Consider the following 27,819-nt stretch of genomic DNA (forward strand, 5'->3'; position numbering starts at 1 on the left):
CAGAATTCTTGCTTTCTTTGTCTTCAGGGCTCTCGATGGCTTAAAAAGTTGATATATTATTCTACACATGCTATTTTAAATCAACTTCTAACTTGGTGAACAGGACAGATACATGAAAGTAATTATAACTTCAGTTATTCTATGATGCTAAAATAATCTTCCATTCTAAAATTCTGCTTCATAGAGTAGTAGCTACTCAACTAAGGAATATCTAAAAAGGGGACAGCTATACAATGGGAGAAGCAGAGCTTTATAACCCCGTAAAGTCTACAAATTTTCATATGTTGAAAAAACTGATGTTTTTATTAACACTCATATTTCTATTGTCACTTTTACCTTCCATATTATATGTTTCTCATTTCTTCTAAATGGGAACATACATTCGTTATTAAGTAGTAGGGATTTAACTTTAAGACATATTTGTAAAATACACAATTTAAAAAGGCCACATTTATACATGCACATACACACATGAAAGCATGTTGATTTTTTTCTTTTTCTTTTGTATTTATTATTAATTAGAAATAGAAAAAAAAATGACATAGTGCAATAAAGCCAATCTGAAAAATTCTATTCCAATTTATGGAGTACAACAATCCATCCAGTCTGTACAGCTAACTAAAAATCAAGCTGGTTCAAGAACACATAGCTTTCTGGGCCTAACATCTTAGCTGTGGGAGTACACCGAGACATTGAACCAGAGTGGACAAATGTGGACAAAGGGCCCTGCCAGTGGGGGCGCTGGCATTCTCTCTCATTTGTCCTTTCAGGCTGTTGGTTGAAATCAAGGCCTTCCTCATGGGGCAGGAAGCCAACTCTATCTGGCTGGAACATGCACTGTGGAGTCACCCCTGCCTCATGCAAGTACAGTCTCCCTGGGCCCAGCCTGCAGCTATCTGGGAAATCTGAAATGCTCAAATTTGTTCAATTCTCTGCCATCACCATCATTTTGGCTGCACTCAGCCATTGCATTGTATGAAATAAGCAGAGCTATGGTACTATACAAATATCTTCATTCACTCACAGATTACTGTATATAATTGCCCCAGCCCTTCTGTCTGAAAACAATATTAAAATTGGACAGAAAAATAAGAAAACTAGTATTAACATCTCAAAGCTTCTAATATATATATTCTAGCTACTTATTAAATCACCACAAGTCTAATTTTGTTAGCTTGGTGTGTGTGTGTGTGTGTGTGTGTGTGTGTGTGTGTGTGTGTATATATATATATATATATAAAATAATTAATGTCACCTCTATTTTTTTTTTTTAACTGCGGATCAATCCCAGGGCCTCATACACACTGGGCAAGCACTCTCCCACTGAGTTATGCCCCCAATTCTTTTCTTAATTTTTTGAAACAGGTTCTTATTAAGTTGGCCAGGCTGGCCTGAAACTTGTGATCCTCCTGCCTCAGCCTCCTGAGTAGCTGGGATCACAGGTGTGCACCACTGGGCCTGGCAACCTAAAGGCTTTTTATGGTTCACTCTGAGAATGTATTCTTAATGGCCATGTCATGATATGTGTAACTAAGCCACATCACACAGATTAGAATAATCACATCAGTTATTGGTAGGTAGGTAGTCTGAGCCTACTGGTTGTCAGGATTGGTTAGTCTTAGAAAGATTAAGTAGTGAGCCTTGTTTTGGTCTTACCACCTACTCATAATTGTGGAAGTTCAGAATAGTCTGATTTGACTGCTAGTTCCTCCATTAAGTTGACTTGCTCAATTCACATGCAGCAGCTAAAGTATTTCACAAGTGCTAAAATGTATTGGTATATAATGGACATAACCTTTCACTAACAAAAATTACTTCAGGTCAAAAACATGTATATGAAAGGATATTTCATAAAAAATTATTCCAGGCACCAAAAATTCCAATGTGAATTACAATTACAAAATAAACTAGCTTTTTTAAAAAGCAAACCATTATGTAATTTAACTATTTAGCACTTTTACAAAGATGGGAAAATTTATAAATTTGTGATGCAGCTTTATCCTATAAATCACTCATAACATTTATGACTATTGGTAGGTTATGTCAACAAAGCAATCTCCATCTTAGACTAAATAATATATTTTCTTAGAAACCTTCTTTGAACCATTGAAAATAGAACACACTGCATGTTTTATTATGGATACTAGATGCCACCTCATTGACAATGGCCACCATGGAGAGAATGCTGGAGATCTAGGCAGCTCTTCTGCCTGCTTATTGGTCCACCAGTACCTGTCAGCATGAAAGTTGTTAAATCTCTTATAAAATGGTGCTTAATATTGTGAACTTCAATCCATTGCTCTCCTATCAGTGTCAAACTGGAATGGGAGCGGGTGTTTTAAAAGAAGACAGAATGATGCTTTAGTTTGGATATTGAATATCTTCAAAGATCCACTGTTAAAGGCTTGGTCCCCATGGTGGTGCTTTTAAGAGGTGGTGGAAACTGTAGGAGGTGGGACTAGTGGGAGGTCCTTTAGGGCCTTGGGGGTATGCCCTCAAAGGGGACCTGGGTTTCTTCCTCTTCCTTTTCACTCCCTATCTCCTAAGGTAGGTGAGTTTTTTGTTGCCTCACACATACTAGGCAAGTGTTCTACCATGGAGTTACATCCTTAGCTCAAAATGAATGGTTTCACTCCCTCATGCACTTCTGCCATGATGTGCCACCTCAACATAGGCCCAGAGCAATGGGCCAACCAATCGTGGACTGGAACTTCCAAAACTATGCACCAGAATAAACTGGTTTAATTTAATTATCTCTACTTCATTATTAGTGAAAGTTAATACATGTATTAAAGTTAAAAAGTGATTTACTTATATGAAATGTGAACCCAACTTCAAATTTGGTATTTAAATATAATTTGATAATATTTGGCAAAATCTTGTGATTATTTTTGATCATCACTAAGAACGGTAAAATGTTTTCTGCTAATAGTCATAAGTATCTTAGGCCATTATCTGTTGCTATAGCAAAACATCTGAAGCTGAATACTTTATAATGGAAACAGGTTTAGACAGCTCACCATTTTGGAAGATTCAACAGCATATGCTCAACTTTAGTGAGAGCCTCATGGCATCACAATGGCAAGAGAATATGCAGGAGAGATCACATGGCAAAAGAGGAAGCCAGAGAGATTCAGGGTACCGGGGATTGAACTCAGGGGCACTCAAACACTGAGCCCCAGCCCCAGCCCTATTATGTATTTTAGTGTAGACAGGGTCTCACTGAGTTGCTTAGCCATCCCACTTTTACTGAGGCTGGCTTTGACCTCGTGGTCCTCCTGCCACAACCTCCCAAATTGCTGGGATTACAGGCGTGTCCCAGACTTACTCTTATAACAACTTACTCTCATTATGTGAGACCAGCATTAATCCCTTCCAAGGGCAATGCCCCATGAGCTAATTATCTTGTACTAGGCACCACCTCTTAAAGGTCCCACTACCTCAAAGCTGCCAACACTGAAGTCAAAGTTTCCAGCACATGACTCTTTGGGAGACACACATACCCTAATCAAACCACAGTATAGTAACTACATCAGCAGAAGACTCCTGAAGAAGTCAACTCATCTTTAAGTAAGAAGACTATAAAACTATGAAGACTATAAAATTATAAAAATGCTGAGTACAGAGGTTGCTTTTTTACAAGAGTATTTCATCACTCATATCACTACCACAAGGCTTTGAGATGAATTGACATTTTTCAAATACAAGGACACTGAGAATTATGTAACAGCTGGTGAAATGCCAGTCCACAAGGGAAAACCAGTAACAAGGAATTCTTTTTTGTTGAGTTCAATCCAAGAATAATTATTTACTCTGCATCATAATTACAGGGTTTGGTATTCAGAAGACCAAGTCCAGGCAAGTAGCAAGTATTAAAAAAAAAAAAAAAGAATGTTCTTTAAAGTAATAATGTTCAAATATTTGTAGACATCACCATTGGACTCAATAACTATCTTCTTTAACTGATCTTCATTTTGTTCTTATTAAAAGGAGATTTTATTCACAGCACTGTTAAATTTCTTTTTTTTTTTTTAAAGTAAATTACCCCAGGAAGGTTTAGGACTAATTGTGAACCATTTCTTGGTAGACAGATGAACTGAGGTAATGATTAAGTGACTAATATAGAGCAGACAAAACGTTCAAAATAAGGCTCCTAGGCCATAAACTCCTCTGGTTATAAATACTTGAACTCTTCTGGGGTTATTTTATGTACATGTTTTCAGAACAAATAAAACTCCACTACACTGATAGATGGAATTGTTTTTGTATTAATAGTCTCCAAAAATAATCAGATTTTGCAGTACTTCTCCTTCCAATGCACAGAAACTATATGTGCATGTGCATTGCTTCTGAAGAGATCATGCACCATGCTTCCTGCAGATTGAGTATCCATGGATACTGCAAAGAGTTTCCAAAGAAACGCTGCCTAGAAATTTCACCATACCAGCCTCAAAGGCTTTCTTCCAATAGAAACTGACATTTGAATTAAAGAGACAGGCCGCATTGCTGCACACCAAATACAGGGCAGGTTTGCATGAAGGGCCTTCCTTTCCACAGCAGTCAGTGATTGTGCCTCACTTCAAGGCATGTGGGGTTGATCCCTTATCTCATAAAGGGAAATGAATGGAAGAAATTTGGCTGATATATAGCCTACCTAAGGCTCTGATTCTAGCAATACTCTTCCTCTTACATATTTTTCATCTGGTAATAAATGTTCTTATAACCAGGGTCTCAAGATCTGTATATCAGATGGAAAAATAAAAAAAGGAAGGCAAGTGGCTATGAAGCTGTATGTTCCAATTTATATTCCCAAATGATAAAGGGCTGGAGAGAAGGGCAGATCATGTTAATAGATTTAAAAGTCTATGATCAGGGCATAGTGAAATTAAAAGTCTGGCTCAAAAAGTGATCATCTGATAAAGCAGTGTTTCATTTGAGAAGAGACTACATTGCTAACACATTTGCTTTTCTGGATACTTATTACTACATCAGCAGAAGACTCTGTTCTTAAAGAAATTACAATTAAATTTTCTATCCTTCAGTGAATCTGGCCTTCAGGGGTCAAGGTTATTAAGTCAGAATAAGATGACTTAAGATCTCCAATAAATATTCCAAAGTTTAAGATGTTAAATATTTATTTATTTATTTAATATTTAATTCTTAGAAAAGGTACTGCCTTGTCCAGTTTTCATCTGTGGCATTATCATGACCACTTCCTGTTCTGTGGCTTCTTTCAGTGTTCAAATCATATCACATTTCTTTCTCAAGTCTAGACAACTGAAAATAAATAGATTCACATTGGGGGAAACCACTTGACCAAAAATGGCAAAACACAATACCATGAAACAGAAAAATGAAATATATATTATAGGAGTGCAGCAACGGAGCTCAGGAGCATGGCTCCATGGAGGCCGCAGATATGTTCGCATTTCGTTCTGCCTCAAGTTCAGAAACAAGCTGGATGATCTCAGGATGACTGAATTTTCCTGCAAAGCAAAAAGACAACTGCTGTTGAGAACAGAAGGCACCTACTTCCCCACCTTGACCTCAGGGCTCAGGGGGCTCCATTCTTTGATCTGACCCATTCTTCTTAGCAGAAGGACACTCTGGATCCTAGGAAGGGGACAAGGGATCACTTTATTCTGTCACCCAGGTGCCACCAAGTAGAATGATAATCAGGCAGAGAGCCATCAATTAAGCAAAGCCACAAGATACTTCACCAGAAGCCCTTATCTCTATCAGAAACTCCAGGAAGGTGTGAGACTACTGGAGAGCTAAACCCAATCTGTTCATTCCAAAACTGCAAGTAATTAAGGGGGACACAGCACCTATATATAAAAGAGGAGTGGGATGATCAGGGGTTCTAGGCTGTCCCAGGATGTGAAAAAGAACACAAATACTGCACTGGCTATCTGTGCTGTCATCTCTGCTGCTCAGCCCTCTCCAGATTTCTGCACTGGGCAGCAACCAAGCCCAAGCTAAAATAGGTCAATGGTGTTTAACATGGGGGAATGTTCAAACCCAGCATCTCTTCTCCCACTCTCTTTTTCTGTCTGTAGGTTACTGTTGTTTACTCTTCATTCCACACTAAAATCTATTTAATCTGTTTTCAGTCTCTTCTCTGAAAACTCCCTTCCCTTTCTTGGCTGGTCCTGAGGATGTGGCTTCCCCTGACTGGCCCTGTTCTCTCCTAAGGCTTTTACCATAGGGCTGAGGACCATCTCCATGCACCTGGTTACTGCTTCCACAGTGTACTTAGATCCACTGTGCCAAGGTCACACTACCTGGCTACTCCCCCTACTGCCCCTCATGGCCGCTGTCATCTACAGAAATCACTGTAAGCCACTTCTATTCACGCCTAGAAAATTACCACTTGAGGTTCATTGTCACCCATCAGAATTCATGATGTCAGTGCTCATGCAGACTATCCTTCTAATAGCCTCTCTCTCCTTTTCATGACTTTCTCTCCTCTGGAAGTCCTCTCTGTCTCTCCCTCAGTCTCCTCTTCCTACGCGTACATCTTGAAATCATCATTAGCAATAATTTAGTGAGGATGAACTGTCCCAGCTCTCAAGACCAGCCTCCCCACTGTGCAGGAGATCCCACCCAAGCCATCCTCACCCACTTCCTTGATTACTGCCATCAGCACATAAATGTGCTCTTTTTACATCCTGTTTTATAAATGAATGAACTCTAAGGATGATGCATCTCTCCAATTCACAACCCCATTTTTCATCAGTTCTACCCAGTCAGGGATGGATTACAGTCAGTCCTGCATTCCAATCCTCATAGTGGTGTTTGAACTCACTCCAGTTGGGCTCAGACCTGTTCTTATTGAGGCCACCAATTATCTCCATGTCACCAAATCTGATAGCAACTCTTTACTTCTTAAAACACTTTCTTCCCTTAGCTTCTGGAATCCCTATTTTCTTCCTCCATTTTCTCTATCTATTGGCAACTTCATTCTTTCAGCTGATCATGTCAAAATCCTTGGACTCCTCTCACAAACACCCCACATGCAATTATCCAACAAATCCTGTCAACTCTATATTCAAAACATATCCAGGGTCTGACCATTTCTTACTCTGTCCCGATCATTCGGGTCCAAACCACCATCACTTCTCACTTGGATATGGCTGTAGTCCCCAGATATACTCTCCCTGCTTTCAGCACAAGTTACTTTTTTTTTTTTTTGTACCAGGGATTGAACCCTGGGGTGCTTAAGCACTGAGCTACATCTTCAATCCTTTTTATTTTTTATTTTGAGACAGGATCTCTCTAAGTTACTAAGGCTGGCTTTAAGCTTGGAGATCCTCCTGCCTCCATCTCTCAAGCCAAGTGGCCTTTTTAAAATTTAAATAACCTTGACATGATGGCTCACATCTGAAATTTCAACTACTCTTGAGGCTGAAGCAGGAGGATTGAAAGTTTGTGTCTTTAAAAAAAGAAAGCAAAAGAAAAAAGCTAGGGATGTAGCTAAGGGGAGCAGACTATCACCGGGTTTAATCCTCAGCTCTGAGAAAACACACAAACATACATGCACATAAATGAGATCAAAATATTCTTGGGCTCCACATCCTCTCAGGGTTCCTCATCTCACTGACAGGACAGTCAAGGTCCTCTAGTGCCCATAAATCCTCCATGAGCCACTTCTGGAGGCTCATCTCCCACTCTCCTCTCTTATTCATCTATCAGCCACAGCCTTTGTACTACTCCTCAGTGAGCAAGGATTCAGAAAGCAAAGACAGAAAAAGAAAATACAAAGTTGTGAAGTGAATTTAAAAAAAAACAAACACTAAAGCCTTGACCTCCTCTTCAATAGTAGTCAATTCTACATACATCTTTGATTGTAAACTTTTCTTTAGGAGTTACTTAAGATAAGTAAGAAACTATTGCTTGAATCAGTTATATTATTTTTATTTACTAATTATTTAGTAGAACCAGAATAAAAGTGCAGTGAGTCTTAATCTCAATTCAGCTACAGGCCATTCACCATCTTTCTGGACTCAAGTTTCTTTCTTAGTAAAATGTGAAATTTAGACAACTCTTCCACTCACACATTTTTAGTTCTACTGGTACTTCATATTTCATTTTCTATTTTTCACTGTGAATATACTATGATAGAAGATAATTATATAAAATGTAAAGAATCACATAAATATAACCTATATTCTAGTTACATTATTGGTGAGATATGCTATCTTGAAACCCAATCCTTGCCTTCAACATGAATCAGAAAACCTTACCTATAAAAAGCCAGATAGCAAATATTTTGGGCTTTGTGGACTGTATAGTCTGTTATAAGTACTGAGTTCTGCTGTTATAACACAAAAAGCAGCACAGACAATATGTAAAGAAGAGGTATGACTGTGTTTTGATATAACATTATTTACACAAATAGGTAGTGACCTAATTTTGCTCTTAGAGCACAATTTGCTGATCCTTGGTTTATAAAATTATTCTATTTGGTTTGTTATTAACTTAATAACTTACTAAGTTAAATAGAATAAACTTAAATTATTAAGTTTAAATTAACTCTATTTATGGTAATATTTTCGAGCACCTCGCATATCAAAGACAGGTTAAACCAAAACTGGTCTTGGTCATCAAACAGCTTGCTTTCTATCAGTTGGTGATCAAGCAGGGTGTTGGGGAGCACTACAGTTAAGATCTGTAATGTCCCCCAAAGGCCCACGGAAAGGCTTGCTCCTCAGCTTGGTTTCAGGTAATAGAGAGCATGTCCTCAAAGGGAACTGATAAACAAAACCCTTTCCTTCTGCACCCCACCCCCACCATGTCCTAGTCACAAGGTGAACAGCTTTGGTCCACCATATGCTGCTGTCATGATGTGTCACCACAAGCCCAAAATAATTGGTCATTGGCTAAAACCTTCAAAACTGTAAGCCAGAATGTATCTTTCCTTTTCATAAGTTGATTGTCTCAGGGATTCTGCTGCAGTATGAGAGCTGACTAATAAAGAGAGAGATCCAGAGAGGGACCTCAGTGTGTAGACTATGAGACCTTGGCAAGCTCTAGATCAAGTGCAGACTGAGCAAAAAAAAAAATGTTTAATTGTGACAGGGTGGATTAGGAAAGGAGACCAGAGAGATGGGTGGCCTTAGACTGCAGGTCTTTTTAGGTCACTCAAAAAGTATCAGGATTTTATGTTTTAGAAAAAGAAAAGCCACAGAGTTTTTAAAATAAAGAAGTCAAGCAGCTCAGTGATAGAGCATTTGTCCGGTCTGCATGAGGCCCTGGGTTCAAGCTCCAGCACTGCATTAAATAAATAAATAAAGACAGTCATGATAATAACTATCTACAAAAGAAGACAGGAGACATGCAGGGTGTACTTGCAAGCCTGCTGGCAGGTTAAGTCAGGAGGCTACAGCAACAGTCCAATAAGAAATAATGAGGGCCTTGTCTAGAGCAGAGGAAGTGGAGCTGGAAAAAGAGAAAAGGAAAACTGAATCAACTTCATTCTAATGCAAATATATTTGGAGCAGAGACTGTGAGCTAGTACTTTTCTCTATTTGGTGAGACCATGTGGGGTCCTGAGAGGTCAGAGAAAGGTCATCCCTTGCAGGACACTCAGGAGAAAGGCAGGTTGAGCAGAGCCTGAAGAGTACCCAGGGAAGAGAGTTTTCTTCCAGGGAACAATAAGAAAAATAGCTATCACTAATACAGTGTTCTCAGCTCCTGACTCTGTAAAGAATCAAAATGAAGATTGCTAACACTTACTGCCAGGCACTACTCTAGCCTACTATATCCTAAAACAATCTTACTTTATCCTACAAAGTATATCTTATCCCCATTTTAAAGATAAGGAAACTAAGGCCCAGGGAGGTTAAATAATTTATTGGTGGTCACACAGCTTGTAAATGGCATATCTAGGATTCAAACCCAAGCAGTTTGACTCCAGGGCTGTGCTATGAAGTACTATAATGATAGAGGTGACTGCAGCTACAGAGGTTTTCCTGTTTTAAATCTCGATTTCTACCTCCATCTCACATGGCACATACAGATCAAAGAGCCCTTTCAAACACATCATCTTCTTTGAATCTCAAAAATCAACCTTGGACTTACAAAGGATATTATGATCCCCTTTTGTTTCAAATGAGGCCACAGGCTCTGAGAGGTCAGGAGGCTACCCAGAGGCACACAGTGGGCATGGGGCAGAGGTGGAATGTGAATGCGATGCTCAGACTCCAAGGCAACGATGCTTTTCAGTACCAATGTCATCTTACCATCAATTCCATTATATTCTTCTTAGATGCTCCCAACAGTGGGTTTTATTAACACCCTGCTAGTCACTTCACTTAGAATAAGCCAAACTAAAACAGATTCTTATTGAAAATAGCATTATGACCAGGTGCGGTGGTGCATGCCTGTAATCCCAGGAACTTGCGAGGCTGAGGCAGGAGGATCTCAAGTTCTAAGCCAGCCTCAGTAACTTGGTGAGGCCCTAAGAAATTCAAGGAGACACTGTCTCTAAATAAAATACAACAAAGGCTAGGGATGTGCCTCAGTGGTTAAGTGCCCCTGAGTTCAATCCTCAGTACAAAAAATTTAAAAATAGCATTAAGTACCTGCTGTGGAATCATAGAAGTCTTGCAGCCTCCCAGGCTTGTTTTCAAGGTCCTCGTATTCAAAAGCCTGAAGAATCATTTCACACTGGTCCAGCTGCTTCACAAATTTGGCTTCTGCACTAGCTTGGGTCTCATACTCCTAAGGAAATGGAAAATCAAAGCAGCAAGGTTAGGTAGGTATTTCAGGAAACTTCTGGTTATAGAACCAGTAGTGAGAGTCATAGCTCAAATCACTTTGGCTACATTTCACCCCTGTTTGCAAACCCTTCAGAGATACTTCACTTAATTCACAGCTTAGCACCAGAGTCCATGCAAGAAGGATGCACACACTTCCTTCCACATATTCCACCAGATGCCTTGGAAGTCTCACTTGTTCATCCACTCGCTTTTCTTCCGGTTCATTATCCTGCCTTCATTTCAAGGTCATTATTTTACCCTCATCCTCCCAATACTGGGGATTGAACCTAGGGCCACACACATGGTAGGCAAGTGCTCTACCAAGGAGCTACATCTCCAGCCCTTTTTATTTTGTGACAGGGTCTTGCTACATTGCCCAGGCTGTTCTTGAACTTGTGATTTTCCTGCCTCCCAAGTAGATGGGATTATAGGCATACACTACCATGTCTGGCAAGAACACCTGAGCAGTTTAGAGGTTTGTAACTTCAAGATGACACTTCATCTTGTGCTTTTCAACCTTTTACTTCCCTCCTCATAAGGATTACCTTTTTCTCTTAATCAAATTGCTAGCTTCACCCTTTGCTTTTGGTTACCACTTTACCTGGGAATCTCTGTCCTTACTTTTCCCACTAAGTGTAAGATTACTTAAGTCCCTCTGGGTTCTGACTCTTGAGGAGATAGTCAGATCTATGAATTTTTGCACACACCAGTGTGGGTCCTATGTTGGTGGCAAGGGGTGAAGGTGGTGGGAGGAGGGCAGCTTTCCCACCTTTCCTCTTACCACTACTCCCTCCCTCCCCAGGGCAGATCTGAAACTAGGAGCTCTAGCAGGTCTCTGAGCAGGACACATGCCACACAGACAAAAGTCCCCGTGAATGCCATACAGGATCATCCTTCTATTAAGACCAAAGTGTTCCCACCTGGTTTCCCTGAAAACTTCTCATTGTAATTCCACCCAGATGTGTTCAGATAATAAGCCTGTCATACTTTCTTGGCAGAGTGACATAATACAAATCACGGAAAGGCTTCTTGGTTTTTATTAGATACCTTATTTTTTATAAAGGCAGCTCTTTGGATTTGATAAAGCTGAATATTATACAGGGGAATCGTTTAAATATGCAACTCAATACATTTTGCTTGATCTCAAAGGCTCTTAAAAATAATTACATCTTATTTAAGTGTTCATTCACATTCATAGTTATATAGCAACATTAAATAAAGTTTATGATTTAACAAAAGGAAATTGAATACTACTAGCAAAGCAATCTAGCATTTATTTCCCATTGAAAATCAAAATTAGAAAATATCTCAAGATCACTAGGAAATACAATATTTTGTAGCAAATTCTGGTGAACTTACAGATTTCTTTTAAAGGTAAATTGTTGAATTTCCCCCCAAAAAAATCAATGGTAAAGGGCCTTCTCCAATTTTATTTTCCCAAAAGGAGGCAGGGCACAGAGAAAAGAGTATAGACAAAGCTCTAAGGGTGAAGGATTTGGAGAAATGACTGCAAGTAGCTCCCAATGACAGGACTGAGTGTTACAGAAAGGAAAAGTCTGAAGATGGAGGCTAGAGCCCACACTTGAAAAGCCTGGTGTGGACACCACAGTTTGCCCTGTAACTCCTGGGCATCACCAGAAGGTTTCAAGCAGGAAGGGTCCCCTTCTATCTGATTTTAGAAAGCTCACTCTGAATGAGGTCTGGGTAAAAGCTAGACCAGAAGCAGAAAAATCAGGTTCTGAGACTTTGTAGCACTAGCCTAGATGCTGTCTGTTCTAAGACCATGGCAGTGAAGACAAGGACAGTGGGGGGAATTTAAGAAATCATAACGATGAAATAAAATAAAATAAGAAGGGAAATGGGAAGAAAAATTGAAAATGATTTCCTAGTTTGGGGCCTGAGTAACTAGGTAGATGGTAAAACAGGGAGCAAAGGAGAAGAAACAGACAAAAATTGACAGAGCAAAATAACGGCAAATTCAAAATATCATGGATATTTTTTACAAAAATAAACAAATGAACAAACAAACAAACAAATAAATAATAAAGGATGTGACATTCCCATGCATTTCAAATTCTACACAAATGAGACAAAACATCTCCAGCTATAAGCCCTGCAGAAGCCCTTCCCACCTGTCAAGAAGAAGCACCAAGGAAAAAGAGGATGCCTGATGGACAGAGAACAGAATCTCAAAATAGCCAACAGGTGTTTGCTAGAATTCTCAAATTTTCAGAAGATCAGTCACACTGGAGGAGACCTTGTCCACTCTACTATTGGATGAACACAGGCACAGTGCAACCTACTGCACACTCCAGTCTGACCTCCTGGGTGCCCTTTCAGGACAGATGCCCTGTGAGAAGAAACTTCTGGAACAGAATCAAGACAGAGTGGGATAAGGATTCTAGAGATGAAGAAAAGAATCAGATTAAAATGAAGAAGGGAAACAAAATTAAGCCAAGTGTGGTGGTACGTGTTGGTAACTCAACTACTTGGGAGGCTGAGGCAAGAGGATCAAGGCCAGCCTGGGCAACTTAGCAAGACCTTGTCTCAAAATAAAATTTAAAAAGGGCTGGGGATTTCAGTGGTTTCTATCCCTAGTGCCAAAAAGCAAACAAACAAACAAACAAACAAAAAGGATCAAGAAATTTCTAAAAACAAGTTAACATGTTTTTTCTAACACTTCATTAAAAAAAAAAAAAAAAGCTGAAGAGGAAGTTTTGTGAATTTAAGAAGGCAATCTGTTCCTACCACAAAAAAATGGTGATGAAGATTAGACAGGTAAGTAATTCTAGGAAACAGCTGATTAATAATATTCCTCCATCCTTCATGTTCTTCTACAGTAGCTCCTTACTAGGAGCAAACAATTCCATTATAATTTTGATGGTTCTCCCTATTTTAACCATAAAAACCCAAACAGGTACTGTATCTATTTATTAGATAAATTTAGCCATCCTACAATTCACAATGCATACATATTTCAAAACATCATATGTACACAAATATATAAAATTTTTGTCAATTAAAAAGAAGCAAAAATTAACAAACTGAAAAAAAAAAAGTCATTCTGAATCAAGTTTCCTTCCAAAAGTTCAGGAAAACTAGTTTTCCATCAAAACAAGCAACAGAAAGCACAATGGTTAGATCCTCTACTTGTTTATCATAAGATAAAGAAAGTAAGGAACAAAACAACATCTCCACAGACAATTTACATCAGACAGATATTCAAAATAAGAGAGAGATCAATTCTACCACAAAAATTTCAAAAGGAGCTAAAAACAAAGGAGGAAATGATGCAAAACATAAAAAAGAACAAAAGAATCAGATAAAAGGTAATCTTATAAATGAAAGTTAATCAATAAAAAGTACAACACTAATTAACATGACAAATAGTTCCTTAAGAGAAACAGAAATTAGAAAGGAGTTAAAGTTGAAAAGTAAAAAATACAAAATTAAAAGAAAAGGAAAAAAGCTGAGCATGGTGGCATAAACCTATCATCTCAGCTACTTGGAAAATGGAGGCAGAAAAATCCCAAGTTTGAGGCCAGACTGAGTAACTTAGCAAGATCCGGTCTCAAACAAAAAATCAAAAGGAAGAAGGAGAAGAAGGAGGCAGAGGAGGAGAAGAAAATAAACAAATGATTTCAGAGAAACTGACAAGTATTAAAGCTAGGCAAAGAAAAACTAACAAATGAGTAGACATAGAGTAATTTCAGAAGCAAATCAAAGGAAAAAAATTACATTTCAAAAAAGTTTTCTTACAATCAAAAATTTTTTTTAAAGATTTCAAAGTATATGTTAAAAATGTACCCAGAAAAACCAACACAAAAACACACTGTAATAGCTGGGCGCAGTAGTACATGCCTGTAAGCCCAGTGGCTCAGGAGGCTAAGGCAGGAGGAACATGAGTTCAAAACCAGCCTCAGCAAAAGCGAGGTGCTAAGCAACTCAGTGAGACCCTGTCTCTAAATAAAAAATATAAAATACAGGGCTGGGGATGTGGCCCAAGTGGTAGCACGCTCGCCTGGCATGCGTGCGGCCCGGGTTCGATCCTCAGCACCACATACAAACAAAGATGTTGTGTCTGCCGAAAACTAGAAAATAAATAAATTTATATATATATAAAATTCTCTCTCTCTCTTTAAAAAAAAAAAAAATATATATATATATATATATATAATACAGCTGAGTATGTGGCTCAGTGGTCAAGTGCCCCTGAGTTCAATCCCCAGCACCCCAAAACAATCCCCCAAACCAAAACCAAAACAAAACAAAAAACACTGTAATAAAATTACCAAGACCTAAAAGAAAAAAAAAAAAAATTCTTCAGATACCCAAAAAAGAGCATCTGGCATATAAGGAAAATAAAATTATGAATAGACTTTAATAGCAATGTTTTATGTCAAGAAAAACATGAGAACTGAAATTAGAAAGGAGTTTATGTACAAAGAGTACAAAATGCAAGAATTTAGAGAACATACTTCCTGTAAGCCCTTCCTGAAGAATCTACTAGAGAATAAGTCTCAATCAGAACTGTTAAGAAACTGAAATAAAAACTGGTGTTGAACTTCAATGATATAGTTACTTACAGAACTAAGAATGAAAAGGAGAAGCTATAGCATGCAATGGTTAGATGTTCTGAAAACACAGACACAATACAATGATTATAAAAGGGAAAAATGGAGATAGCAGAGGCAAACTGTTTTTTTTTTTCAGTATCAGAAATGATGATGATGGTATATAACTACTATTCTGAGATGACACATGTGTAAAGAAGAACAAAGCAAATAAGTGTGGATGAAGTCCAATTCCAGCATCCTCTGTGTACTACACAACCAGGATTGTGTTCATACTGGGCTCTTAAAATACCATTTTCTATTCAAAAATAAACAAAGAATCCAAAGGCATTTGGGTATGCTAGGCATTTGGCATGGGGGAATAGCTGCCTTCATGTTTAGGGGCTCACAAGGTATTTCTTTTTTTTTTAAATACCTTTATTTTATTTATTTGTTTTTATGTGGTGCTGAGGATCCATCCCAGTGCCTCATATGTGTGAGGCAAGCGCTCTGCCACTGAGCCACAAATCCAGCCCACAAGGTATTTCTTTAAAGTGAAATGCAGGAGGTAAGGTAGTCACCTTTCTGAAATACATTCAGGGAAAAAAAAAAAAGAACTCTTTCCTCTTGGTTTACTGAAATCCTTTACACTTCCGAGATGAAAGATAAATTATAATCAAGGCTGTCTAATTGCTTTAAACAGACATGCCCCTCGGGCTGATAGGTATTTAGAGTAGTGAATAGCTATGGTGATCAACACTTCAAATATTAATCAACTGGTATTTAATATGTAGCCAGTATTATTCTAATTCTCATGGGTATAGACTGACCATATTTTCTTAAACCAAAATCATAATATAAGTACTAGAGGCAGAGAAAAATAGAATATATGGATAAGGAAAAATAGAGCTTACTATATGCCAGGCAGTATTCCAATTGCTTTACACATATTTAATTACTTTAATTCCCCCAAATACATAATATAGGTATATTATCATTGCCATTTTATAAATGAAGAAATTAAATAAGTTGCTTAGGGCCACAAAGCTAATATATGAAGCCGGTATATGAACCCCAGAAGTCTCATATTGAAGCCCATAAACTAATACTGGATATGAATTATAACATACATAAATTATTATAGGTCCCTGTACTATACTAAAAAGTTCATATCCACCTGAACCTTACATGTGACCTGTAACTATGACTTATTTGGAAATAGTCTCTGCAGAAGTAATTGAAGTATAAGGTATTCATACTGGATTAGGATGGGTGTTAATACAATAGAGACAACTCTGGGCACAGACACTAACATCGAACACCACATGACTAAAGGGAAGGGGTTGGAACAATGCTTCTATAAGCCAAGGACTGCCAAGGACTGCAACCACAAGAAGCTGGAAAGAGGAAAGGAAGCATCCTTCCCTAGTGGATCTGGAGAAAAGTTCTTCAACAAGCTTTGCTTATCAACCAAGAATGGCACAAGATAGCAAAAGTGTTACCTATTGGGGGGTTATCAAGGATTTTAATTCTATGGTTTATATTTAATCTCCAGAGTCTTTCTTAGTAACTGTTGTAGTATATTACTTAGAATACTGTTTAAATTCAAGTAAATTTTGCAGTAAAATTTTTAGCTAGTTGCTCACAGTTAAGAAAATAATTTTATAGACATTACCTCTATATTCACAATAATTAGGAGTCACAAAGGGACAAATTATTATAAAAGGTTTTCAAATTCTGAATGTTTCTTCCTTAAAAGACCATACATTGATTAGTTCCATAAACTCAGGTGCCATTATTTTCTCTTTATATATGAGATGCAACCTACTCTACTTCTTTACTCCGCATCTTAGAAAGAGTGTTCCAAAAACTACTTGAAAGTACATACTTGGAAACAAGAGACACTTTTTCCTAAATAAATCCTATTATACTATAACAGATACTACCTATACCAGGCTCCAGGCTAGATACCATGCATACTTCACCAGATTTAATTCTTATTACTGTTCAACAAGGCAGATGTTAAAAGCCCGTATCTCTCATTTTAAACCCTGGCACCAGATTGGTTTCAGATTTCAAATTTTCTTATTTTAGAAAAATAATATGGCACATATAATGTATATTACTGAATACCTTTAGTGGGCTCTAGAGTAGTACTTGGTTACCAAACAGATGAATATTTCTCCATCTAAATATAACTATCACAAGGAGGAAGATGAATTAGAACTCCAAATAGCCTAATGTTGATTCAGAGATGATTTTGCTGATAAATGAGTTCAAATGAGGTCAAGTTTTTAAAAACTGGTTCTCTGAACTTTTTGAATTTCATAATTGTGGATATGGGCAGGTAGGTAGGCCTATCTGACTCTCACTTCCTAGAAAAGAAACATGTAAACAAAAGTCAAGTAACTCTTTGACTAGAAGGCACTGATTTCTGCACCCTACCCACTGTCTTAAAAGGTCCATTTCATCCCGTAATGAAACAAACCACAGAAATAACAGTGCACTACAGAATCTGATGTTGTAAAACGTGACATTCTAGGAGGAAAAGTCTGTTCAGGGTTTCAACCCCATTCATGTCCCATCTCACTCCCAAGGGAAGAACCAACCCGGCATGTGAGGGAGTAAGAAAGGGACCTCTCCCAGCTTTGATGTTCAGGAGAAAGGCAAGGCAGGGTGGGGGTCTGGGTATGTGGAAACAGAAGGTGGAAGACCAGGCTCTGAAGGTGAGCACTTTGAAGGAAATGTGAGAAGTGAGAGTGGAAGGCAGGACTACCTGCGCACAGGAATAAGAGTGAGTCTAGCTGTGGCTCTGGAGGCTGAGGCAGGAGGATCACAAATTCAAGGCCAGCCTCAGCAGCTTAGCAAGCCCCTAAGAAACTTTATAAGTCTCTGTTTCAAACACATAAAAAGGGCTGGGAATATGGCTCAGTGAAGTGCCCCTGTGTTCAATTCCTAGTACCAAAAAAAAGGGGGGGGGGATTAAAAAAAAAAGTGAGTCTAAGAGCTCCAGCAAAGCTATGCCAGTGCAGGCAGAATGAGGTGAGAAACGGTACCATAGAGGAGTCTGTTTTCCCTCACAAAGGATTTGCAACATTAGGAAAGGAAGCAATGAGATAAAACAACTTACTTCCCCTTTCTATCCTCCCTGTCCTTTCCTTCCAGTCTCACCTCCCTTGTCTATTGGCAGCACTGGGAAGGGACCAAGCATAGGGAGAGAACCCCCATGCTGAATGAGTCCCCGTTCAGTGCCAGGCAGCATAGTGGACTTTCACCTTTACTTCACTCAGCCCTAATGACCCTTCAAGGCTTTATGACCGCCACAGACTCAATAAGAGGAACGTGCCCAAGGACATACAACTAAGTGGTAAGGTGAATTCAATCCCATTTCTGAACTATCCCCCAAAGCCATGCTTTTTTCAGAGACCAGAAATGGATAGGTGGATATAAGCAAATCAGCAAGAAATCCAGGATCTATGAGTCAAAATCCATCCCAAGCACTGTGGTGGTGAGAGAAATGAGGACTGCAGACGATCAGCCCCAAGAGATTCCTGCAGCCACTTGGAGGTGAAAAACAGACCAACATTTGAGACAGCTTGTTAAGGCAATCTAAACCAACTAAAACATCGATGAACCATATAAATTCAGTTGCAATAAATAAAAAGTTACCTATTGTATACTTACTTCCCAAAGTTCATAGAGCTCCTTTCTGAGATCCTCTGGTAGGAACTGGGTTATCTGTTGCATAGCTTCCTGAAATATCAAACTATTATTTTCATTATGCTCACATTTGTCTAAGTTAACAACTATTTATGTGACTGCTTAACAACTATACATGAGTTACAGGCTCAGATTATTACAGATAACTCCCATAGGGGCAGTAGAATAAATTGACCTATATTGGTATCAACATTTTTGTGTAGCATTATATTATTTTCTATTATTAATATGATTTTATTGGAAATTTAAAATACTACATAGGGCAATTATTGTTATTAACATGAAGGAAGTCATAGTATAGACCTTCATAGGTTCACTGACTCACAAGTTGCAAGTGGAACACTTCTGTCCTCTCTCCACAAACATGCTCAGTAGTCAGAACTCAGCCTCTCAAGAGACTCCCACATGGGTTTTAGGCAGCACTGTCAAAAGCACTTTCCTATGTCAAGCTAACAACAGTCTCTGTAGTCCTTCCACCAGGCTTAACCCCATCCTTCCTGCTATCCTCACTCATCCACAAGCATAGTGTCAAATGGGGGGTGGGGGAGTGATGAGCTAGGTCAGGCTCTCTGTGGCCAAAGTAACTAAGCAAAGGGATGGCCTCATAACTCAAACCAGGCCACTCTGGGTCCTTCTCCACATTTTATCTAACAGAAGCTGATAGAGGGTAGCCACTTCCCTCACCAGAAGTCTGAGAGTTAGTCAAAACCCAAAGAAAGCTGAGGTAAGAGAATAAGGGTGGAGGGTATTATGTCCCCAGTAGTGGTCCCTCCAGTACCTGTCACCACCAGAGGTCCATAGTAAAACCCTTCCATCCCTGAGAGTTATAAGGATCTGGGTGAGGTTGAAAGAGAAACAAACAAAAACAAAACAATGATTTTTCACTGTGTGTGTGTGTGTGTGTGTGTGTATGTATGTGTATGCATGTGTGCATGTGTGTGCATACACAAAGCCCAAAGATAATGAAATAGGGGCTGGGAAAAGGATTTGGCCTGGCCTGTGCAGCATGAGGCCCTACACTCATTTATAATCTTTACAAAGTCCCAAGAGTTAACCTTATTCCAGTCTCTTCCCTCAAGTTTTTCCAGTATCCTTCTAAAATATCACATTTGGGGGTAAACTTACTCTCAAATGGCTTTAAATTCCTTCATTATCTCAATACATACCTTTTATTCTCACTTCAGTTCTTCTAACCAGGAAGCTAGTCTCCTTGAAAATAGTATGGTTATAAGAACCATTTTTGCAAAACATAAAGGTCATAAATGAAAACAAAAATGGATATTTATGTGTGTATTACTTACTGGGAGGGAAAAGTTTATCAAATACATTCGCTTACAGAGTAAATCACGTTTACCAATGTCAACAATCAGCTCTTAAAGTAACAGCAGCATGCTGTTCGATCACAGAGCTGTACTCCAGACTACCCTTAGTGGCATAAAATTTAGTGTATTTTATACTTACATTCTTCCTGGCTTCTTTCTTATAATCTCAGCAAAATGCTTAAGAAAGTACTTTACATTTTCACAAAACAAATGTCTTTATAAATAGATTGCTTTTTTCCACACTTTCCAGAATAAAAGTTTGCCCATTCCTTTTGTTTAAACTTTTATTCTAAACTTTTAGAATCCAAACATTACAATCTTGCTTTAACAAGGGACTACTTTATTCCCTTTAAGGTGATACACCCAGTAGTGAACATGATTTATGTCTTAACTGACCAAGGTGGAAGAGATGAAACTATCACCTTCCTCATGCTAGATACTATATTCCTATAAATGTAACCTAATACTGAATTGGCTTTTCAGTGATCACATTCCAATACTGACTGATTAATCAGCTTTCTGTTATCTAAAATCACTACATTCTTTAAAACAGATAACAAGCATGTTGATGCTCTTCCTGAAACTGAGTAGATTTTCTGAATCTAAGCTCATTGATATCACTTATTATTAAACAATTAGAACGGCAAAATAGTCCTAGGGTTTAATGGCAGATGCAACAGAATCATCACTGCTTTCTAAAATAAATCCTTGGAAACCAACTTCACTTGAGTCCAGCAATCATGTGTGAATATGACCACCTTCTGCTTCCTGGTCTGGGGCCCTATACCCTCATTTCTGTACTCTCACTGTGTTGTTCAGACATCAGTCTAGTGACAATTTCCCTAGCTTCCTCCAATAGCAGAACATGTCAAGAATTTGCCTGAAGTTCTGAGCTGAGTGGAACTGTCAGCAAATGTCTTGTGACTGGTTTGTGACGAGTATCCGGGAAGCATCATCTGTCAGTCACATACTGGGGAGGTCAAATAATGTGGTAGCTAGGTGCAAACTGCATGTGAAATCTGGCTTCTTGTTTATTAGCTATGGAACCCTGAGCAAGTCCCTAACCTCTTTGTCCTTCAGGTTTCTCATGTGTAATAATGGTCCTTTCCTAAGAGAATTGTTGTAAGGACTGAATTATCATATGTAAAGTGCTCTGAACCTGGTACATACAAGCCCTCTGTCAAAGTTCACTATATTTTTCATTTCTTCCATCCTGCATGTTCAATCCTATAATAATGTTCTACCCTTCTCCTTTTCCTCCCAAGTTTCTAGCCATTTTAACACTTGCAGATATATATGTACCATGACTCTGCCTTCCATTTTAATAAGCTTTTCACTTTGTAAAGGAATATAACCTGCCATTGCTAAATTCCACTTTAAAGGTCATCTCCCTAATCTCAATGATCCTGTCAGGCAACACACACTAGTTCAGGTTATAATGTAAAGTTTATGTTATTGTATTTAGGAAAGGGGCCAGACTATAAGTATTGCTTTTGGCCCCATTCCTGGATTTTCTCTTCAATGCCCTCATCTTTCCCTTTCATCTTAATACCACGTCCTCTATAACAATCAGCCTTCCAGTTTATTTAGTATTTTTCCTCCCTCCTACTTCAGTTTGAAGCCTTGTGGATATGGTAAGCTAGCCTCTGGGCAAATGAGGCTTCCTGGTTCTCTTTATGCATGTTCCACCTCAAGCCAAGAAATCATCATTTAATTATCTTAATGCATGACTTAGACATCTGAATCCTATTCATAAATACCATCTCCATAAAAAACTGTTTGCTGCTCTCATCTTCCTTTCTGTTCCCAAATCTTGACCAAAAGCAGGAAGAGATGAAGAAATATGAGTGCTTTCCAAGCCCTTGGTTTCTGGCCCAAGAACTTGCTGTTCTTAAGCTGTTTCTCTGTCCCTTCCACCTGGGACATTATTCCACCATGAATCAGCAAGAGCAGGCAATGGCTAAGAGGTTTTATGAGGCCAAGAGACAGCATCTGGAAAGACAGCAGCACCCTGATTATTCAGGTACTCCATGGGGTAAGACAGGCCAGGACTCGACCTCTGTTAGGTCAGTGGTAGGTAGAGATCTTTCACACTGACTGGGGTTCTTCTCCAGAAGGTTCTGACTTACTCCTCGGTAGAGCAATTCCTTGTGTACCTTTAAAGAGACAATTTGTCTTTTCCTCTTCTTTGTCATATTTCTCCATGCCTTCTCCTCACTTCAAAGGTCTTTGAGAACCTTCTAGTACTTCAGTATGATTTCCCTCTACATATCCAGATTTACCCAAACAAGCTGCATAATTGAGTTTCCCCCATCTTTTTCTTTGATATTATTACACTCACCACCCTCTGTTTCAAGTGCCAGTTCCTTTCTGCAACTCAAGACTCTTGAGCAAATGGCTTTCTTTTTGTATCAACTCTGCCAACACAACTAGAATTCTCAATTCATGACAGTAGACTCCTATAGAGAAACATTTCCTTAGATTCTTCCCTTTCTGTCATGATGGTTTAGGCTATCTTGTAGACCTATATTTTGGCAGGAACAGGAAGGCATTTCTTATACTATTCTCTTTGTTTTCAAAATTTAGGGTGGGTTGCAACTCTGAAATTAGGAGTCTACTTTGTGGATTTTCTTGCCTCTAGAAGGGTAAAAACCCTAATGGCTACTGAACACTAGTCTCCCACACCTCTGGAAAAAGCTATTTATGCCTACTGGAGAGCTAGTGATGTAGGTCAGTGGTTAAGCTCGTGCCTAGCATGCTTAAGGCCCTAGGTTCAATCTCCAGTATGGCAAAGGAGAAAAAAAAAAGGAGCCACCAGTCTTCTTAAACCATCTCAGATCTCAATAAAAGCTCCCTTGCTCAGTAATTTAGGACAATTTAAAGGTCTACCATAAAGCAGTTTGCAACAATCTGTGACTTAGAAACTATCCATTCAGCATTTTAAAAGTCATCCTTAATTTTCCAGCCCTGGTTCCAAAATATCTTCCTTTTTCGCCCTGGGCCCAAAATATCTTCCTCTTTCGCCCTGGGCTCTGAATTTAGGGCTCACACCAACATTGATTTTATATTTTATTGATGTTACTGTTTTTTTATATTATAAGTTTTCCTTTACTTTTTTTTTTAAACTTCCAATCACTGAATTAGAGGACAAAATTCAAATTTGCTAAATAATAATTATACTTGTGATCTAGATTTTCTCTCCAAAGAGCTTAACTAGCATGAAAAATTTCCACAAATTAACTTAAATTCCAACTATTTCCATTGCTCTAATGAAAGTCATATTATCTATGTCTACATTTTAATGACTGCCTATCCTTGTGTTAAACAAGCTGTAGAACAAGCATAGATTCCTATTCTTGTGTAAACCACCTAAGAAAGTAAGCTCCAATAGCTTAGTCCTTGACTCTCCCAAGGCCCTGCCTCCCACTGATCCAAAAATTAAGTCCTACACCCTTTGCAATCCCAGCTAATGGCCTATTATCTTGTAAGACCCATTTTAACATTCTCCAGCCCAGGCCCTAAAATTAAACATATCTACACCTAAACTCTCCTTCCTGAGATACCAATGAGACTGTCTAGGTGGTGTTCTCCTTTACTGCAATAGCTCTATTGAACTTAGCTATGCTCTGGCAATGGGTTTTTCCAGTGGTTTTTTGAAGAATCAATAATCAACACTGACCTCTTCTCGCCTATGTTTTTCTTCTTTGGGGATGTTATCTGCTGGTGCTATGTCCCCAACGATGCATTCTGCCATATCGTGAACGAGGGCTAGACGTATACATCTGACCAGGCAAGAAATGGTGAAAATTACACAGAATTATATTCACTATAAGTTTTCTTTTCTATGCTATTTTTAAGTTACATAATACATTTTTCTCTACCCCCACAGATTTTAATGCAGTATTTTCTAAAGTAATTATATTCCATCAGCCTACAACAGTTCTGAAACAAAACTGCTAGTATAATATTCAACATAATATAGAAGAGTATAGGAGAAACTCTTTGCATGATTTTTTTTTTAAATGACTGGTTTCTAAATCTCTCTTTAACAGGTAATTTCAGATTACAAAGCCATGAGATAATCTGGTTAGCATTTACTTACTGATACAAAATTTACAAACAATCATTTTCCCCAATGTTCTAGTTAGATTACAAAATGAAGCCATTTATAGGGTCATGGGTAGAGGTGAACAGATCTGGGTTTGAATTCAGCAAACAACCCACATGAGATCTTTGCCAAATTATTTAAATATCCAATTCTGTCACCTTTCATTTATCATCTGTAAAAATGGGATAACAGTACTTCATAAAGTTGGTGTAAAACTTAAATTTTTTTTTTATTGGTTGTTCAAAACATTATAAAGCTATTGACATATCATATTTCATACATTAGATTCAAGTTGGTTATGAACTCCCAATTTTACCCCAAATACAGATTGCAGAATCACATCGGTTACACATCCACATTTTTACATAATGCCCTATTAGTAACTGTTGTATTCTGCTACCTTTCCTATCCTCTACTATCCCCCCTCCCTCCCCTCCCATCTTCTCTCACTACCCCATCCACTGTAATTCATTTCTCTCCTTGTTTATTTTCCCATTCCCCTCACAACCTCTTATATGTAATTTTGTATAACAATGAGGGTCTCCCTCCATTACCATGCAATTTCCCTTTTCTCTCCCTTTCCATCCCACCTCATGTATCTGTTTAATGTTAATCTTTTCTTCCTGCTCTTCCTCCCTGCTCTGTTCTTAGTTGCTCTCATTATATCAAAGAAGACATTTGGTATTTGTTTTTTAGGGATTGGCTAGCTTCACTAAGCATAATCTGCTCTAGCGCCATCCATTTCCCTGCAAATTCTATGATTTTGTCATTTTGTCATTTTTTTAGTGCTGCGTAATACTTCATGGTGTATAAATGCCACATTTTTTTTATCCATTCATCTATTGAAGGGCATCTGGGTTGGTTCCACAGTCTAGCAATTAAATTTGATAAATTATTTTCCTGGAACATGTTGATAATTCAGGCAAATGGCTATGATTATTAGTGATTAATGATTTGTGATAATCATCATCAAAATAACAAAGGAAAGCAATGACACAAATGCCCAGATGACTCTGTTTAGCACTCCCACTGTTACACAGGCAGTACCAGACCTAATAGCCTCCTCTTAGGCTTCCCTACCTCATCTCCTTCTGAATCTAGTTCAAAACCTATACTCCTAAATTCATCTGTTTGACTTCACTTCCATCTTGTACTATTTGCCAAAAATCTCCTCCGTTCCTATGTACTGAGTAACAGGACTCCCCAGACTTCCTAAGGAATCCATCACTGAAATCAAATTGATATTCTCCTCCTTTCCAAGATATTTCTTTACCTTCCCTGCCTCCAGACTTTGGTTTCTATCCCCTTCTCTCTGTGCATTGTGCCACTATTAATTCTCTATCTTTATCAATCCTTAGAATCCAATTCCTGCTGCCTCTTCCATTAAGATCAACCAAGAACAGGGGATCTCCCCTACTGTTAGAATGCTTGCCTAATTTTGACAATAGCTTTATTTTTACTTTTTTTAGAAGCTGATTTGTGCTTCTGAAATTCATTTGAGATTTATTTACCATTTTATGTTAATTAACTTCTGCTCTATGCTCCAAAAGCATTTTGAACATCCAACTACAAAGCCACCTCACAAATGGGTGCTACTATTCATAAAAGGGACAAATAGTATACTAATACAGCTAATAATTTTAGACATAACATTCTCACCTTCAAAGCCCTAATATCATGTTTATGTTTCCTCTGAGACCAAGGCCAGTTGCCGGTTCTATAACTTGCCCACAAAAAGCCCAGACTTCACTTTACAACTGAAGCAATCATCTCCAAGAGTTCTCCTTCCCACATCCTAAATCTGGTTGGCCTCAAATAGTTTTGCTTGACATATAAACCAACCTACAAGAATGTGACAGAGGCCTTAGTCTCAGACTCTTACAACCATCTAAGTTCAGATTAGCTTACCGGTCTTTATTAAGATGGTCATCTTTGGTCACCATTGCCATAACTGCCATCCGATACATGTGATCTGATACGCTCTCTGGATTTTTGACATTTCTGTATACCCAGCCAGTCCGTGGGACTCTCTGATAAGTATGAAATAGAAAAAGTTAAATACAAAACAAGTCCTCTTACTATCTGCAATGCTTAAAAGATGTCCAGGGAAGAGCACATAAAGGCCATTATTTCAGAACCTATTATAAGAAAATGCTTTACTAAACCAACCAAAATGATCAACATCTGGAATCAAACTAGAGAGTTTGGTGGATGGGGGATAGTGAAATGTAATTCGCAAGTATACCAAAGTCCAAAAGTCAAGTTACTCTGTTAATGAAGCATAATTGTGAAATGTATACAAATCTTTTAGTCATAAAAACAAAATTACGTTTTTTCTTAATTACAAGAGCTTTTCCCCTTCAAACAAAAGCATCCTACACAAGTGGAGATCACTGGAATGGAGGCTCTGAATTTGAACATGTGAAGGACTTCCAAATTCTGAAGCCAAAGGGAAAAAACCATTTCTAATTGCTTGATCATCCTACCAGTCAGGACTCTTCCTTTTATTAGGGTCATGATGTGATCTTGTAAGACTGCCTTTCCGCCTCAGAATTCTACATTTCTAAATCATTTTATAAACAGTAGTCAGTGGCATGAAGATGATCTGCTTTGAACTTGGGGAAATTCTTCTGCAAAATCACTAACTGTAATAGGAGGGAGCTAGGGCAGGACGCACATGATGAAATTCCAGTGTGTGTTATATAAAAATCCCCTGGGGGAGGGTGTCTTGTTATTGAAGTTACTGTGTGAGAGTTCAAGCGCTCCACTTGACATCTGCTGGGCCGCTGGATTCCGTTCCTGCCCTGCGGCTGCTCAGGAGCATCCCGCACACGTGGGCCCGAGTACTAGGTGCAGACCCAGCAGGTGAGGGCCGCAGAGCCTCGGGAACGGCTACCTCGCTACTGGGACGCCGAGGATCGGACTCGGCCAGGTCTGGACAGGCCCCGCGGCCGGCTGCGCCACCTGTCTTCCTCCTACTACCGTCCACGACGCGGGTCGTCTCGGGAGGGTATACCCCTGCCCGAATTCCGCGCGGCAGAGAAGGCGGAGGACCGGGCAGGCCGCGGGCCCGGCTAGGAGCCCCGAGGCCCCACCGGCCCGCCAGCGTGGCTGCCGCCACCCGGCCTAGACAATCAGCCCCGCGCTCGCTCACCTTGAGCTGCCCCACCAGCCGCAAGAACTGCAGCAAGGACCGGGCCCCAAAGCCCGTGGAGGCAGAAGCCATGTGGCGCCTATCCCGCGGGTGGAGCCAGGAGCGGCCACCCGAGGCTCCGCCCACTCCGCCCCGCGCCGTGCCGCCCCTCTCCCCCTAAAACCACCACCACCTCCCACACACCTCTCTCCTCTCTCCT

At 39.0% G+C, this 27,819-nt stretch overlaps 1 protein-coding gene across 2 annotated transcripts; it reads right to left on the bottom strand.

Moving 5' to 3' along the window:
• Positions 1-5,117: 5,117 nt before the first annotated feature.
• Positions 5,118-27,754, bottom strand: Hddc2 (HD domain containing 2). 2 transcript variants are annotated; one of them, XM_015500933.2, is made up of 6 exons: positions 27,621-27,754; positions 26,375-26,496; positions 24,038-24,140; positions 19,001-19,069; positions 10,587-10,725; positions 5,118-5,486 (listed from the first exon to the last, which is right to left on the bottom strand). In XM_015500933.2, the coding sequence occupies exons 1-6, from the start codon at positions 27,690-27,692 to the stop codon at positions 5,389-5,391; spliced, it is 603 nt and encodes a 200-aa protein (XP_015356419.1). In that variant the 5' UTR covers positions 27,693-27,754; the 3' UTR covers positions 5,118-5,388. The 2 variants fall into 2 exon arrangements, with proteins under 2 accessions (XP_015356419.1, XP_048653645.1); XM_048797688.1 differs by lacking the exon at positions 5,118-5,486 and adding an exon at positions 9,407-9,441.
• Between the last annotated feature and the right edge of the window lie 65 nt (positions 27,755-27,819).

This window comes from Marmota marmota, unplaced genomic scaffold (genome assembly GCF_001458135.2).
Source record: "Marmota marmota marmota unplaced genomic scaffold, marMar, whole genome shotgun sequence".
Lineage (NCBI taxonomy): Eukaryota > Metazoa > Chordata > Mammalia > Rodentia > Sciuridae > Marmota > Marmota marmota.

Excerpts from the sequence above, each read along its gene's own strand:
- Hddc2 (XM_015500933.2), bottom strand. The coding sequence starts at position 27,692 with ATGGCTTCTGCCTCCACGGGCTTTGGGGCCCGGTCCTTGCTGCAGTTC. Across the intron at positions 10,726-19,000 it reads AGCTCTATGAACTTTGGGAA|GAGTATGAGACCCAAGCTAG; the intron begins GTAAGTATACAA and ends CCATTTCCTTAG. Across the intron at positions 5,487-10,586 it reads CTTCTATGATTCCACAGCAG|GAAAATTCAGTCATCCTGAG; the intron begins GTACTTAATGCT and ends TTTGCTTTGCAG.